This window comes from Dromiciops gliroides, chromosome 2, assembly GCF_019393635.1.
Source record: "Dromiciops gliroides isolate mDroGli1 chromosome 2, mDroGli1.pri, whole genome shotgun sequence".
NCBI classification, from domain to species: domain Eukaryota; kingdom Metazoa; phylum Chordata; class Mammalia; order Microbiotheria; family Microbiotheriidae; genus Dromiciops; species Dromiciops gliroides.
Genome location: NC_057862.1, coordinates 51,285,598 through 51,300,734, shown reverse-complemented (window position 1 = coordinate 51,300,734; position 15,137 = coordinate 51,285,598). Strand labels below are relative to the sequence as shown.

The window sequence follows — 15,137 nt, the reverse complement described above, 5'->3', positions numbered from 1 at the left end:
CCCTAACCAGATGAAAATGTAATTGGGAAATATTTAACAAAATAAATAAAAATAGAACTCAACATAGATAATGCTGCTCTGTGGTTTTCTAAGTCAATAAGCTGTGGAGAGGATCTCTTTCTATTTGAGTTTGACAGCAGAAGCACTAGAGATCAAATGACTTGCTCAGGGTCACAAAGCCAATGTGTATCAGGGACCTGGGACAAACCTAGGTCTTCCTGGCCTTAAGGCTGCCTTGTTATCCACCATGCCATACTTACTCGAAAGTACACTGTTATTACTCCTGCTAACAATAGCCAGCATCTCTAGTGCTGCAAGAGTAGCAAAGCACTTTACAAATAACTCATTTGATCTTCACAACCACCCTGGGTGCTATGTGCTATTATTCTCCCATTTTACAAAGAGAAGTTAAATGATTTGCCATGGGGTGACATAGCCAGTAAGACACTGAGGTGTGATTTGAACCCAGGTCTTCTCAACTCCAAGTCCAATGTCCTGTCCACCGGGCCATCTAGCCTCCTCCTGCTACATATTTACATATCTCTTATATGTATTGATTTTTTTTTCATACCTGTGCCCTGCCTGTTCCCCTCCCCATTCCTTATGGGCAAGGACCCATTTTCTTTTTTTCTTTTCTTTTCTTTCTTTCTTTCTTTCTTTCTTTCTTTCTTTCTTTCTTTCTTTCTTTCTTTCTTTCTTTCTTTCTTTCTTTCTTTCTTTCTTTCTTTCTTTCTTTCTTTCTTTCTTTTTCAGTGAGGCAATTGGGGTTAAGTGACTTTCCCAGGGTCACACAGCTAAGTACCTGAGGCTGGATTTGAGGTCTTCCTGACTCCAGGGCCGGTGCTCTATCCACTGTGCCACCTAGCTGCCTCCAAGGACCCATTTTCAAGTGTACACTTGGTACCCAGTAGAATACTCTGTGCCTGTGGCAGACTCATACCATGGTGGGTCCTGGGGGTCTTGGTTGAGCCATCCCAGGATCAGACCTGCCATCCTGGGTTTGTCCTTGGCCAACATCAAACCAGGGGAAGCCCCTACTGGGCCTTGCTGTTGACAATTGCTAAGGCCACCTCAGGTCACTTAGGTATGGTTCTAGCAGTGAGAACCTCTCTGGCCAAGGCTGTCACCCCATCCTCACTGTCCACTCTCCAGCAGTAAGCAAGGAATCAAGTGTCAGCTGGGCAAAAGTCACTCCAAGTCCTCTTGAAGAAATAAACAATATGTACTTGAACTTGGCTCCTTCCTTCTAGGATTAAGTGTTACAGACCTTTCTCATGTAACCCCCCCTCCCTGTTTGTCAGATGAGCAGGTAAGGCTGTTTTCAAACTCCTTTCAACAAAAGCCTCAGTTTCCCCTGAGTGGCTTGTCAAGTTAACAGTGAATTAGGTATGGAAGAGTGACTATAGCCCAGGGCTTCCTGCCTTCTGTTTCCAAGCCCTGCTTTTCACCAGGTTTCACTGTCCCACCACCCCACTCCATACGAAAGTGTTCTAACTGCAGAAGCATCAGGGTTAGGGGCCCTGCTGAGGATGCTGGGAACTACAGGAATCAATCAGGATGCAGGAGGGAGGGACAGGACTCTGGGAGGTCAGAGGCAGTGGGGTTCAATAGAAGGAATCTTGAATTTGGAGTCAGGAGACCTGGGCTGAAATCCTGCCTCTGTCAGTACTTGGGTGACCTTCAGGTCACTTAATCCCTTTGGTCCTCAGTTTCCTCTAGTGTAAAATAAAGGGTGGAGGTAGATAAGATGACCTCTAGCTTGAGCTCTGTGATCCTATGAGATTGCAGGGATGCTGGTTTAGGGGAGAGGATGCCCAGGGCCATATAAAGGACGTGACTTTCTGGTCCAAGAGTCTAAGAGGGTATCAGCCTGACTCCTTCCTCCCCACCACCCCTTCTTTCTCTGCCACCCTCCACCATGGAAAGAGTGCCCGCCCAATAGAGGGCCAGTCAGATTTTCCAGGATGACAGCTAAGCAATGGGTTTGTGGCTCATTAACTCTCATCAGTGCCCTTGGCTTAAAGAGCATGGGGTTGAGGCTGCAGCCTGGCACATAGAGACCCTTAATTCAATTAGGGACACTTCCAAATAGGCGAGGGCACCTGGAATAAAGCTGCAACTCAAGGTATTCTGGGGGAAGCCGAAGACTGATAGCTGAAGTAAGGAGTTCTGAAATCCTCCCAAGCAAGGATTTCAGGGCTTTATTCCTCCCCCTGCATCCCAGAGAAGGGTCCCCTCTCACACCTTCTTCCCAGGCACATATGCCCACCTTTTTCCTCCCCTACCTCATGATGTCACAAGGAAAAATTTTGTCTTTATTTTTCAGCAAGGTCTTTTTGTAGTTTGAGGCACAGGGAGGGATCCATAGTGTGAGAAGGAAATAAGGACAGAGAAAAGAGTATAATTGAAACAATCCAGCCTGTCTACCTTCAGGTAGAGCTAGAATTACCAGGTATAGGGGCTGAGACCTCTACTCTTGGGAAAACAGGGGAATTATGGAAGGCATCTTGAAGGAAGGGCCACCTGAGGAAAAGGATGTCAGTGGTTTGAGGAGGTTATCAGGATGGAACAGAGACTGGGGCAGTGGTGAGGAAGGGACCATGCGGCAGGGGTATGTCAGTGGTTCTAGGGGGAGATCAGGGATGGGAGAGAGACTGGGGCAGTAGTAGGGAAGGGGCTATCAGGGTGGGGGTTGAGGAGAAAGCAGGAGAAAGCCTGTTCTGGGTACAAAGAGAGTACCACAATGACATTCACCAAAGTAAAAAGAGCAGGATGAGATAAAATAACAGCATTTAATTCAGTTTGGCACTACCTTCGGAAACATAAACCAGAACCAGAACATTGTGGCCCCATACAGGACTCTGATCTTATCTCCCAGCACAGCCCCCCTTGGCTCCAGGCCCACGTACCGCTCACTGGCCTCTGCACTGGTCAGGCACATCTCGCCTGGGGCAGCTGCACTGTTTCTTCTTTAGCCTGGAATGTCTCCCCTTCCTCCCCTCTGCTCTTCAAGCCCACCCCGCATGAGGCCTTTCTTAACACTGCCCTCTCCTTCCTCTAGCCTGAAGTCTGTCTCATTCATTTGGTGTTGTATTGGGGTGGCATGGATGTGGGGTGTGTTTTTGTGTGTGTGTGTGTGTGTGTAGGTTTGGGTGTGGGGGTGTTCGTGTGTGGGACATGGGTATGGGGGCTGTAGTGGTGGCATGTTTGAGGGGTGGGTGTGTCTGTGTTGTGGGGGTGGGCATGGCAGTGTTTGAGGGATGGGTATGGGATTAGGTGTGTCTGTGTTGGGGGAGGGCATGGCAGTGTTTGAGGGATGGGTATGGGATTGGGTGTGTCTGTGTTGGGGGGAGGGCACACGGCTGAGTTTGGAGTTAGAAACCCTGTGTTCAAATGGAAGTTCCAAAACCTGACTCTGAATCTGAATCCCAGCTCTCCTGTTTAACTGTGGACAAGTCACTGAAACTCTGGGTATGGTTTCTTCATCTGCTAAATAAAGTGAATGGACTGGATGACCTCCAAGGTTCCTTCTGGCTCTAGATAGACAATTGTATGATGGAGCAGTGCATAACACTTTGCATTTGGGACTCAGGAAGATCCAAGTTCAAATCCCGCCTCAGACACTTAGCAGCTGTGTATCCATGGACAAGTCACTTAACATCTCTTAGGCTCCCTTTCCTCATCGGTATAATGGGGATAATGGTAATAGAACCCTGTAGGATTGTTTTAAAGGGATGATCAGGGACTGGGTTTGATTATATTCAGACAAATAAGATATTCTATGTGAAGTGGTTTGCAAACCTTAAAGGGTGATAGAATTACTAGCTGTTGTTATCATCATCTCTGTAACTTACAAGTTAGGTAACCCTGGGCAAGTCGCTTTCCTTCTCTAGCCCTCAGTTTCATCACCTAAAATTGAGAACCCCTGAACTACCTGCTTTAGGGGGTTGTCATGGGGATCTAGATATCAAGTAGGTAAAATGTACTTCTTTTTTAATCTTAACAAAACAGAGTTGTCATCTATCTTGTTATTTTCTATAACAATTTCTATAACAATTAATATTATCTATATTGTTATTTTATAGACTATGATATGAAATTCTTATGTATATAATAATATTAAGTACTAATATTAGGACAGATGCAAGGGACGACAGACAAAATGTCTGAGTGAGCCATTAGCACCTTCATGATATCAAGGGAAAGTGAGGCTGGCGTCTGGCACACTGGGAGATTCCCCTTTGGAAAACAGACAAGTGTCAAGACCCTGCAGGAAGAAATAGGCTGCAGCTTGTATTGTTGGCAGAAACTCCCACTTCAATAGTATATCAGATCCCTTGGCACATTTGAATACCTTGCCCAACAATGCTATCAGAGCCCCTGAATGACTTCTTCACAGCCTGGCTCCAAAACCTTCTATGGCTCACTATCACCCAACAAAGAAACTATGAATTCCTTAGCCCAGCATTCTAGACCCTCCACAATACAGCTCCCAGTTACCTTTACAGCCTTATTTCATTCATAGCATTTTCCTTTGAATAGCCCATATTTTAGCCAAATTCTGTGATTTCTTGATCTCATGCTTCCCTCTCTATGTCCTTGCACATACCATTCATCATGAGTGAACTTTTCTTCTTCCCCCTCCCTGCCCCAACCTCACCCAATAGGCATCTTTCTCTTTCAGGGCCTGAGATATATCTCTGAATTCCTCCAATTCAAATGAATCTCTCCCTCCCTGACTTTACCAGTGTCATACACCTAGTAAAAAACAATTTTTCCCTGTCTGAGGGAGAATTTGAACCCAGGGCTTCCTGACTTTAATCTAGGATCCTATCTACTGTAACAACATGGAGCCTCCTGTATATACAAAAAATCAAATAGAAACATATAGATAAAAGATACTTTCTGAAAGGAGTGTACTTACAGCTTGTGGGTGGGGGTGGGAACAGGAGACATACCTTGTAGGATGTGGCAACTGAGCTGAGTCTTGAAGGGAACTAAAGAATCAATGAAGTGGAGATGAGAAAAGAATGTATTTCAGGCAGAGAGGACAGCCCAGGCAAAGACACAAAGACATGGATGTAAGGTCACAGGTGAGGGTCAGTACATAAGTCAATTTGGCTGGGATGACTTCCAGCAGTTCATGGAGGAGAATGATGCTCTATGAGCAAGACTGGAAGGACTTCCAATAGCGAAGGAAGGAAGTGGTACTTTATCCCAGAGACAAGAGGGAGTCACTGGAACTTCTTGAGCAGGGGAGTAACATGGTCCGATTTACATTTACTAGGATCAAATCAGTAGTTGTGTGTCAGATAGGATAGACTCAAGGGCAGAGAAACCATTTAGGAGGCTATTATGACAGTCCAGGCAAAAGATAAAGAGGGCATGAACCAGGCTGGTGTCTGAAGGAATGGGAAGGAGGTGATGGATGAGAGATGTACTGTGGAAGTAGAATTGACAAGACTTCAGAACTGATTGAATAACATGGGCAAAGAAGAGGACAAAGTTGCAGATAACTCTAAGGTTTCAAATCTGGATAACTGGAATAATGATGATGCTCTAAATGCAAATAGAGAGGTGAGAAGGGGATTTTGGAGAGGGGGCATGGTGAAGATAAAGAGTTATCCTTTTTTAGATATTTTGAGGTTGAGATACCTTTGTACCAGTTGGAGATCTCTAATAGGCAGCTGATGACATGGGACTAAAATTCAGGAGAGATACGGGGGCTGGAAGTGGAAATTGCCTGCATAAGGTTGTTAGATGACCTCATAAGAGTGGATGATATAAAGAAAGAAGAAAAGAGGGTCCAGGACAAAGTCTTGGGGTACACCCCCATAGCAGGTGGGATGTATGTGATGAATCAGCAAAGGAGAATGGGAAGGGCCAACCACATAGGTAGGAGGAAAACTGAGAGAGAACAGTGCCTGGAAAAACCCAGAAAAGAGAGTATTTAGGAGAATAGAGTGGTCAGCCCTGTCTAATACTGCAGAGAAAAAGCTGGAGAAGGAATTAGAAGAGGCCAAAGTATTTGGGAATTACAGGATCATTTTTTACTATGGAAGAGGGCAATTGCAATTGAGAGATGATGTCAGAAGCCAGACTGTAATAGGCAGAGAAAGAAAAGAGAAAAAAGGAAGTGGAGACAATGAATAAAGATAAATTTCAGGACCTTTGGTTGTAAAAGGGAAACAAGATGAAGGAATGGTTGAATCAAGTTGTTGGTAGCTTTCTTTTTACTTATTTTTAAGTATGAGAGAGATCTGGACATGGTTTTAAGCAATAGGAAAGGAATCGGTAGATAAGGAGAAAATGAAAATTAAGGAAAGAAATGAAATAATTGAAAGGAAAAGCTCGTGGAGATGGCAGGAGCAGATAAGATCAAAGGTACCTGATACTAGAGCTAAAGAGGAGAGAGTTGGGGGAGGGAGAGGTGATATAGAAGTGGTGTCCAGGACAGAGTTGAGAAGAAGGAACTCAATGGGTGGTCCTGTTTGTTGCCAGTTAAGTGAGTATGGGTTGATAGCTGAGAGGGGGGGGGGGAGGAAAGAGAATAAAGATAGCTTGCAGGGAAGAAAAGGGCTGGAACAGGTGGTACAGTGGCTAGAGCACAGGCTCTGGAGTCAGGAGGACCTGAGTTCAAATACAGCATCACATATTTACTAGCTGTGTGACCCTGGAAAAGTCATTTAACCCTCCTGTTTGTCTCAGTTTCCTCAATTGTAAAATGAGCTCAAGAAGCAAATAACAAACCACTCTCAGTATCTTTGCTAAGAAAACTCCAGATAGGATCATGGAGTGTCAGACATGTAACAAAGTCAGAAAAGAATAAAGATAGAAATATTTTTAAAAGAGGATAAGGAGAGTACAACTGCCAATCAGGAAAGGTCTTGTTGTGAAGCAGCAAGGGCTCAGTTGAAAGCACAAGAAAAATGTGTAGTAGACTCTGTCAGCACCTTTCTGAGGAAGCTGATACCCAGAGAGGTTAAATGACTAGGATCTGAGGTGGGATTTGAATTTGGGTCTTTGTGGTTCTGAGCCTATCTACCTTTCATACCAATCCTCTTTTAATTCTAAAAGCTGATATTGGAGACAACAGTGCCACATTCCCCATCCATCCTAAGGACTATCTTTGAAATCCATTTTTTTCTAAAGATGTAAAGTTGTCCCTGGACACCAAGGAGAGGGAAGATGATAGATTGAAGTCTCACTGGGTCGGTTTATTAATGAGGCCTTTGTAATATAATAACTTGTACTTCTCAAGTCACCAGAGGTTATTTGACTTCACACACATACAATTCTGCAAACTCAGCCACTCAAAGTCTGCCCTAAAGGGTCAAAAGTGCAACAATGAGAAGACTAGCTTGGTGAGTCCTTGGGGAGAAGAAATAAAGAATGGTTAAGGAGAATGATGCCCTCCAAGGTTGATGCCTTCACTTCTCCTCAGTGAGTAGCTGGGTCCACCCACTGCTAGGAAAAACTGAATCAGTGCCTGATCTAGCTCAGTTCAGGGGTCGATGCTTTACCAAACCACACTAGGCAAATCCAATGCCCCAAAGAACAGAATGAGAGGGTGAAACACCTGGCCCTTCTCTCGCCAAATTCTACTCCATCAATTCCACCTCTTCCCCCTCAACTTTGACCAAATACATGAGTTGAGCCCAGCCCAGTTTCTCCAATAACCAACAATAGCTTCCCTTTCCTCCCAGCCCCTAGAGAGCTTTTCACTGCCCTGCCAGTGGTAGATGCTGCTGTTGCTGCTGCTGAATCAAGACTATGGCATGACCAGGAGAAGAGAGGCAGAGTTGTGACTCTCCTGATCCCTCCCCCCCACCCCCCACCACTCTCCCATGCATACTGGGCTCCTACCTCAGGGATGCGGACACTGTAGGGCTGATTGTGAAATGTGGGAGCATTGTCATTCACATCTCCAACCTGGATGTTCACTTTCCTCGTGATCACCTAGGAAGAAAAAGAGGCAAGATGCCCCCTATCAGCGTGTACTTCTAAGAAGCAGCCACACAGAAGGTGCTTAATAAATGTGATCAAACTATTGCTTATTGACTTTCAGATTTGCAAAGCATTTCATATGTGTTGGCTTATCTGATATGTCATGTTCCATACCCATAGACCTTCATCCAAGCAAAAAGGGAGGAAGATAATACCTCAGTTTCCAAGGTTCCCACCCAGAAAGTGTTGGGGATCCCTACCCCCCAAGATGATGAACCCTTCTTCATGGGTAAGAAGGCCTTTAGGATACTTACTCCTTGGTGATCACTGACAGAAAACTCCACAGTGAATTCTGACTTGGTCTGGAAGAGAGTGGAGAAATGAAGAGTTGATTGTGGTGGGTAAAGTTCATTTGTGTATTAAAGTTGTTAGGAAGGCATAGAATTTGAGGAGAAAGGTGCCAATGGGGGCCCAGGGGACTAGGCCACCTTCTCTCATCAGGGTTTTTGGAGACTTCCCTAGAAATTAGCACTGCTTCTTATGCAGAGGAAGTGAGATCTAGACATAAAGAGAATGGAGAATGAATGGTACAGATGCTCCCAGACAATGTGACAGTAGCCATGAGGTCCACTGAGGCAGGTTGGGCTAAAGTGAAGAAGGCCATACAGGTTAGTGCTCAGGGACTTTTCACCCTACTAGGAATCAATCAGGCTAAGAACTGGTCTATTGTCACTTTCTATTCTCCTGAGAAATGTGGATTAGGGGTCGCTTTGTTGGGGGACAGAAAGGACAGGAGAGACTTCTTGCTTCCTTAACATTCCTATATTGCTTTTCAAGGCTAAGCCCGAGGCCAACAACTCCTTTGGGGTTTTCCAGGAAAAATAAAACTGCCAACCCTTTAAGAGAGCTCTGACTTGACCTGGTAAAATGACATTACTTGCTAGGGGAGATGGAGTCATGAGTAGAAAGGAACCAGGTAAGCAGAACTGAAATTGGCCAACCCTCCCCCAAACCCCCAAAATGAGATGAAGAGTGCTGGGCAATGAGCCAGCCATACCTCTCTATCCAAGGGCTGTCTTAGCCACACGACCCCCGTGTCACTCTCAACTGCAAAGAACCGAGAAGCCTCCTCACCAGACACCCCAAAAACCAGGGGGTCATTATCCATGTCACGGGCCAGTAGCTGCGTCACAGAGGTGCCTGGAGAAACAGGGGGAAGAAGGCAGGTGTTAGGTGGGTAGGGGGCCATGCAGAACAATAATTGACATTTCTGTGATGCTTTAAAAAGGTTTCAAAGCACTTTCTTCACAACAACCCTGTAGGGTAGGTGGTCCAAGAATTATCATTCTCATTTCAAGGGGCAGCTAGGTGGTGCAATGGAGAGGGCACTGCCCCTGTAGTCAGGAGGACTAGCCTGAGACACTTTAACACTTACTGGCTGTGTGACCCTGAGAAAGTCACTTAACCCCACCTGCCTCAAATATCCGGGTGCATCTCCAGTCATGCTGATGTATATCTTCCACTGGACTTAGATGGCTCTGGAGGAGAGAGTGCACAGCCTTCACTCACTTAAAACCAATTCAGTGCAAGTCATGACATCTGTCATGGTCCTCTTTGAGAATGAAGGACAAACAATTCCATTTCAGGAATTGGTCAGCCAGGCAGCATTTATTAGGCACCTACTATGTGCCAGGAACTATGCTAAGTGCTGGAAATACTAAGAAAAGCAAAAGGCAGTTCCTGATCTCAAGGAGCTTGGGGTCTCCAAGGGGAGACAACACACAAACAGTGCAAGACATGGACAGTAAAAAGTGGAGGGAGGGGGAGGCAGCTAGGCGGTGTAGTGGTAAAGCACCGGCCCTGGACTCAGGAGTACCTGAGTTCAAATCCAGCCTCAGACACTTGACACTTACTAGCTGTGTGACCCTGGGCAAGTCACTTAACCCCCATTAAAAAAAAAAACCAAAAAAAAAAAAGTGGAGGGAGTGAGACAACTTCAGGGGGAAGATATCATGTCACCCAGGGAACAGAAAGATTGCTGGATTCCGAGTCAGAAAAGCAGGGTCTGAATCTCCCCTTTGCCACTTACTACTTGCATGCTATGGGTAAGTCCTTTGACATCTCTCAACTTGTTTTTTGAAATGATGGGATGAGGCTAAAGGGAGAATAAAAGCTTCTTGAATACTTTGTCACTGGTCAGCCAGGGAACTGATTCACAAGAGGTCCAATGTTAAGTACTGGATCTAACTTGGAGTCAATGGTTATAACTTGGGTTTGAATCCCACCTCAGACATTTAGTATATGTGTCAACCTGGCACATTCATTTAACTTCTCTGGGCCTCAGTTTCCTCATTTGTAAAGTGAGAGGTTAGCCTAGATGTTTTCTGAGGTCCCTCCCAGCTCTAAATATATCACTCGATGATATTGATAAGATCATAGAAGTACGGGTGATCACATCTAATCTCTTCTTTTACAGATGAGGAAACTGAGGTCCAGAATAGTTAGATGACTTGTTTAAGGTCACACAGGTAGTAAATGGAAGACCTGGGCTTCACAGCTAGGTCTTCTGGATCTACATTTAGTACTGCGCATGAAGCTGCTGTCATGAAAATCACTTCATCCAAAGTATCCCAATGAGTCAGTGGGCTAACTAAGAATATCCAGTCTCATCATCTTCCCCAAACCTCACTGGCCAGCCGACTCCATTGACTGGCTCTTGCTAAGTGGTGAGGGTTGGTGGGGACACTCACTAGCCAGCGAGGGGGTGGTGGCTTGGTGCTGTGAAGCATCAATCACAGATATCACCATCAGACACAGAGAGCCAGCCATACATCGTTAAGGATGGCCCTAACTATGGCTCTCCAAGACCTGGTGTCCAGACCCATACCAAGGAGGAGTGAGGAGTAAGAGCAGGGCAGCACGCCTCAGCTGTCACTAACCCTACAATTTCCTGGACTTTTATCCATTTTCTCCTCAATTATACGCTGCTCAGAGTGGTCCTTCTCAGCTTCTACGTAACAGATTCCTTCCTCATTCCTACTTTGTTTCCCAGGTAATTGCTAGTGACCTTTTCTAAGTGCACTAATTAAAGGTGCAGTTTTAATATTATATTTAAGGCAAGAAGAACTGTAATTACCCAGCAGGCATATTATCCACCTTCCCAGAACAGTGGCTGACTTCCCACAAACACACACACTCTTCATGCTATTCCTTCTCACTACCGTAGGACTTAGGAGCTAGGCTTCAGTGTTGGAAAGGACTTTGGAGATCATCCAGTCCCACCTCCACCTTCCTCCCTGTCACTTTATAAATGAGAGGCCCACAGAGGGAGAGTCACTTGTCCAAGGTCACACACATAGTAAGTGGAAGAACTGAGATCTGGACCCAAGTCTTCTGGCTCCATCACATTCCACCTTTGAGTCCCCAGGGGAGGCTCCAGAGAGACTTTGCCTCCTCTTCTCTTTCTAGGTTAGCCATGACACAGGTGAGTGGCCTAGTCTAGGGCCAAACCTTCCCTGAGATTAAGGAGAACCATATTCTATTTTTAGTTTTGCCATCAACTTCCAGTTAAGTACAAATTCCTTGATGGTAGGGATTGTCTTAGTTTTTTTCTTTGTATCCTTATCACCTATGGGCAGTGCCTAGCATATAATAGGCACTAATAATTGCCTTTGCTATATATGATGATGGGCAACAAGGTGGCACAGTGGATAGAGCACCTGTCCTGGAGTCAGGAAGACTCATCTGCCTGAGTTCAACTATGGCCTCAGACACTAGCTGTGTGACCCTGGACAAGTCACATAACCCTGTTTGCCTCTGTTTCCTCATCTGTAAAATAAGCTGGAGAAGGAAATGGCAAATTGCTCTAGTATCTTTGCCAAGAACACCCCAAATGGGGTCATGAAGACATGACCAAAATGAACAATAACAAGGTAGGACCACCATGTTCTGCTCTGGGGTCCAAGGTCCTTATGTCTAAAATACAGAGACTAGCCCATCCTCTGGGGATATAGATCAAAATGTAGGACAGTCGAGGGGGAAGAGGACTGGATTTAGATTTGGACGACCAAATGCCAAGGTTTAATTCTGCTCCTTTACTACCTGTGGTTCCCTGGACAAGTCACCCAATCTCTTGGTCTCAGCTCCTCACTTATAAAATAAGGAAGTTGGACATAATGGCTCTCAGGTCCCTTCTAAATCGATGATCCTATGATCTGAATAGATAGGCAAGAAGGACTAATAAGTCTAAAGCACCTGATGCCCTCAACTTCCTTGGGTTCATCATAAATTTAGTCCACAGGTTGTGTCAACATCATCCCTTTTAAAAATGGGAAGAGGTCATGTATTGGACTTGGAATCAGGATGACCTGAATTCTAATCCTGACTCAGTTATGTGCTCGCTGTCAAGCTAAATCATTGAACTTCTCTCTCTCTCTCTCTCTCTCTCTCTCTCTCTCTCTCTCTCTCTCTCTCTCTCTCTCTGTGAGGCAACTGGGGTTAAGTGACTTGCCCAGGGTCACACGGCTAGTAAGTGTTAAGTGTCTGAGGCCGGATTTGAACTCAGGTCCTCCTGAATCCAGGGTCAGTGCTCTATCCACTGTGCCACCTAGCTGCCCCGAACTTCTTTTAACCTCAGTTTCTTCAACTGTAAGATGGGGCTGACAATGATAGCATCTATTATACTTCCCAAGGTTGTTGTGAGGATCAGATGAGTTAATATATGTAAAAAGCTGTGCCAAATTTAAAGTGCCAAATGATAGTAATTTCAGGCCCCTGTGCCCTGAGCTTCAAGTCCAAACCATGAGACCAGAGGAGAACAAAGTGAACTCCCCTGCCTGGTTTAACCTGATTATTCTACTCCCCTGATATCCACCTTCTAGTTGCCCAAGTCAGCTTGAGGCCAATTGAGAGAGATAGCCAGGAAAGAAGCCTTAGACTGTCATCTCCCAGCATCACAGGGAAGTTATGATAAATATCATAAGAGAAACAAAAATGCTAAAGGCTGCTCCAGGGAAAGAAGCTAAATACTATTAACTCTTCCTTACCTGCATTAATGAAGGAGAGGCCAGTTAGGAATTCTATAAGCGCTAATCCCCAAATCAAAAATATGGTTGTAAACATTGGTAGGCACATGTTCTAGTACCCCCCTCCTCTCCCCCATCCTCACTGGACTGTGAATCTAAGGATTCTCGTTGAGGAAAACTATCCCAACTCAGGGCCCTTTCCTTCAACTTTCTTCTCTGCAAACCAAAGCTGGAGACACTACATCAAATGACCTACAGAAGAGGCAGGTCTGGCCAAGGCTGAGGCCACAGAGCAGCAATTCTCAGCCTCATTTTGGCAGAAAAAGCCAAATCTCCCATTCTCTCCTCAGAGTTTGCTGTTTGTGAAAAAGATTATCATCTTCAATATTTTCATTACTATTTGCATTCCAGTACAAGGTCTGGGATGAACTTGCCCAGACTTTCATGAGTACACTCCTATCCAACAAGCATTTAAATCAAACAATAAGAATTTATTAAGCACCCACTATGTCAGGCACTGTTCTAAGCACTAGGGATATAAAAAAGAGCAAAAGACAGTCCCTGCCCTCAAGGAGTTACAGTGTAATGGAGGGAGACAACATGAAAACAAGTATATACAAAGCAACCTACATAGCAGATGAATAAGAAATAATTAACAGAGGGAAGGCAATGGAATTAAGAGGGGCTGGTGAAAGCTTCCTATAGAAGGTTCAATTTTAATTGGGACTTAAAGGAATCCAGAGAATCAGTACATGGAGTTGAGAAGGGAGAGCATTCTAGACATGGGAGACAGTTAGAGAGAATGCCCATGGCTGAGAGATGGAGTGTCTTATTCATGGAATATCCAAAAAGCCAGTGACATTGAATGAAAGTATTCGTGTTGAGTACTAAGGTATAAGAAGACCAGAAAGGTAGTTGGGTTATGAAGGGCTTTGAATGCAAAACAAAGCATTTTGTAGAGTTGCTCCTAGAGGCCATAGGGAGCCACTGGCGTTTATTGAATTGGGGGGAGTGTGTGTGTGTGTGTGTGTGTGTGTGTGTGTGTGTGTGTGTGTGTGTGTGTGTGTGTGAGAGAGAGAGAGAGAGAGAGAGAGAGAGAGAGAGAGAGAGAGAGAGAGAGAGAGAGAGAGAGAGAGAGACATGGTCTGATCTGAGCTTTTATTAATTGCCTTCTATGTGTAAAACAGGAAAAGATTAAATGACTTGCCAAGATTCACACAGTAAATAGCTATCAGAGGCAGGATTTGAACTCAGCTCATGCGAACTCCAAGTCATGCTCTCTCTCCATTACATCTTTTCTAAAACTAAATTGAAGACGGGGTCAGCTAGGTGGCACAGTGGATAAAGTACCGGCCCTGGATTCAGGAGGACCTGAGTTCAAATCCAGCCTCAGACACTTGACACTTACTAGCTGTGTGACCCTGGGCAAGTCACTTAACCCCCATTGCCCCCCCAAAAAAAGCCCTAAATTGAAGAACAGCTACCTTTCTGCACTGTTAGAAAGAATTTCCTCACCAGGAGTTCTTTATATCAATAAAAGAAGTCGTGGATGCAGGAAGAATTAGGAAAAAGAGGAGAAGGAGGAGGAGAATGTTTAATTCTCTCTGACTGCATCTCTCCCTTTTAGGGTCAAGAACCTAAGGACTGTTGCTGGGGACTTGATAACCTCTCTGTGTCTCTGTTCAAGGTAAGCAGCATGGCAGGTACAAGTATGAGAAACAGGTGTGGCCTGGAGATCACCAGAGGAGACTAACAAGATGAAGGTTTAATAGGGTTAAATGTTGAGTCCTGTTTAACAGCAGTTCATGTGAAAAAGGAATATGAAATTTGGTTGAATGCAAGCTTAATGTGAACCAATGAATGTGAGCTCCTTGTAGACAGGGATAGTGGGTTGTGGAGTTTTTTGCCTTTCTTTGTATCTCCAATGCTTAGTACAGTGCCTGACATATAGCAGGTACTTAATGAATGCTAATTGACTGACTGGTATTTTTTCCAAACAAACCTATATTATTTTAAGCTTCATGAAAACATTCATTCAGCATTTACTGATTGCCTACTATTATACAAAGCACAGTGCTAGGCAATGAGGGAAATACAAAGATAAATAAGACATGACTCTTGTCCTTAAGTAGCTTAAACTCTAGTAGGAAAGAGAAGACATAGGTA

General features: G+C 44.7%; 1 protein-coding gene across 1 annotated transcript in view; it reads right to left on the bottom strand.

Moving 5' to 3' along the window:
- CDH23 (cadherin related 23) overlaps positions 1-15,137 on the bottom strand; it is a 623,958-nt gene that overhangs the window by 455,514 nt on the left and 153,307 nt on the right. The window contains exons 4-6 of the mRNA XM_043983602.1: positions 9,005-9,147; positions 8,262-8,309; positions 7,867-7,959 (exon numbers count right to left, since the gene is read on the bottom strand). Coding sequence (XP_043839537.1) covers positions 7,867-7,959; positions 8,262-8,309; positions 9,005-9,147 — 284 coding nt within the window. The remainder of the gene's footprint in view (positions 1-7,866; positions 7,960-8,261; positions 8,310-9,004; positions 9,148-15,137) is intronic.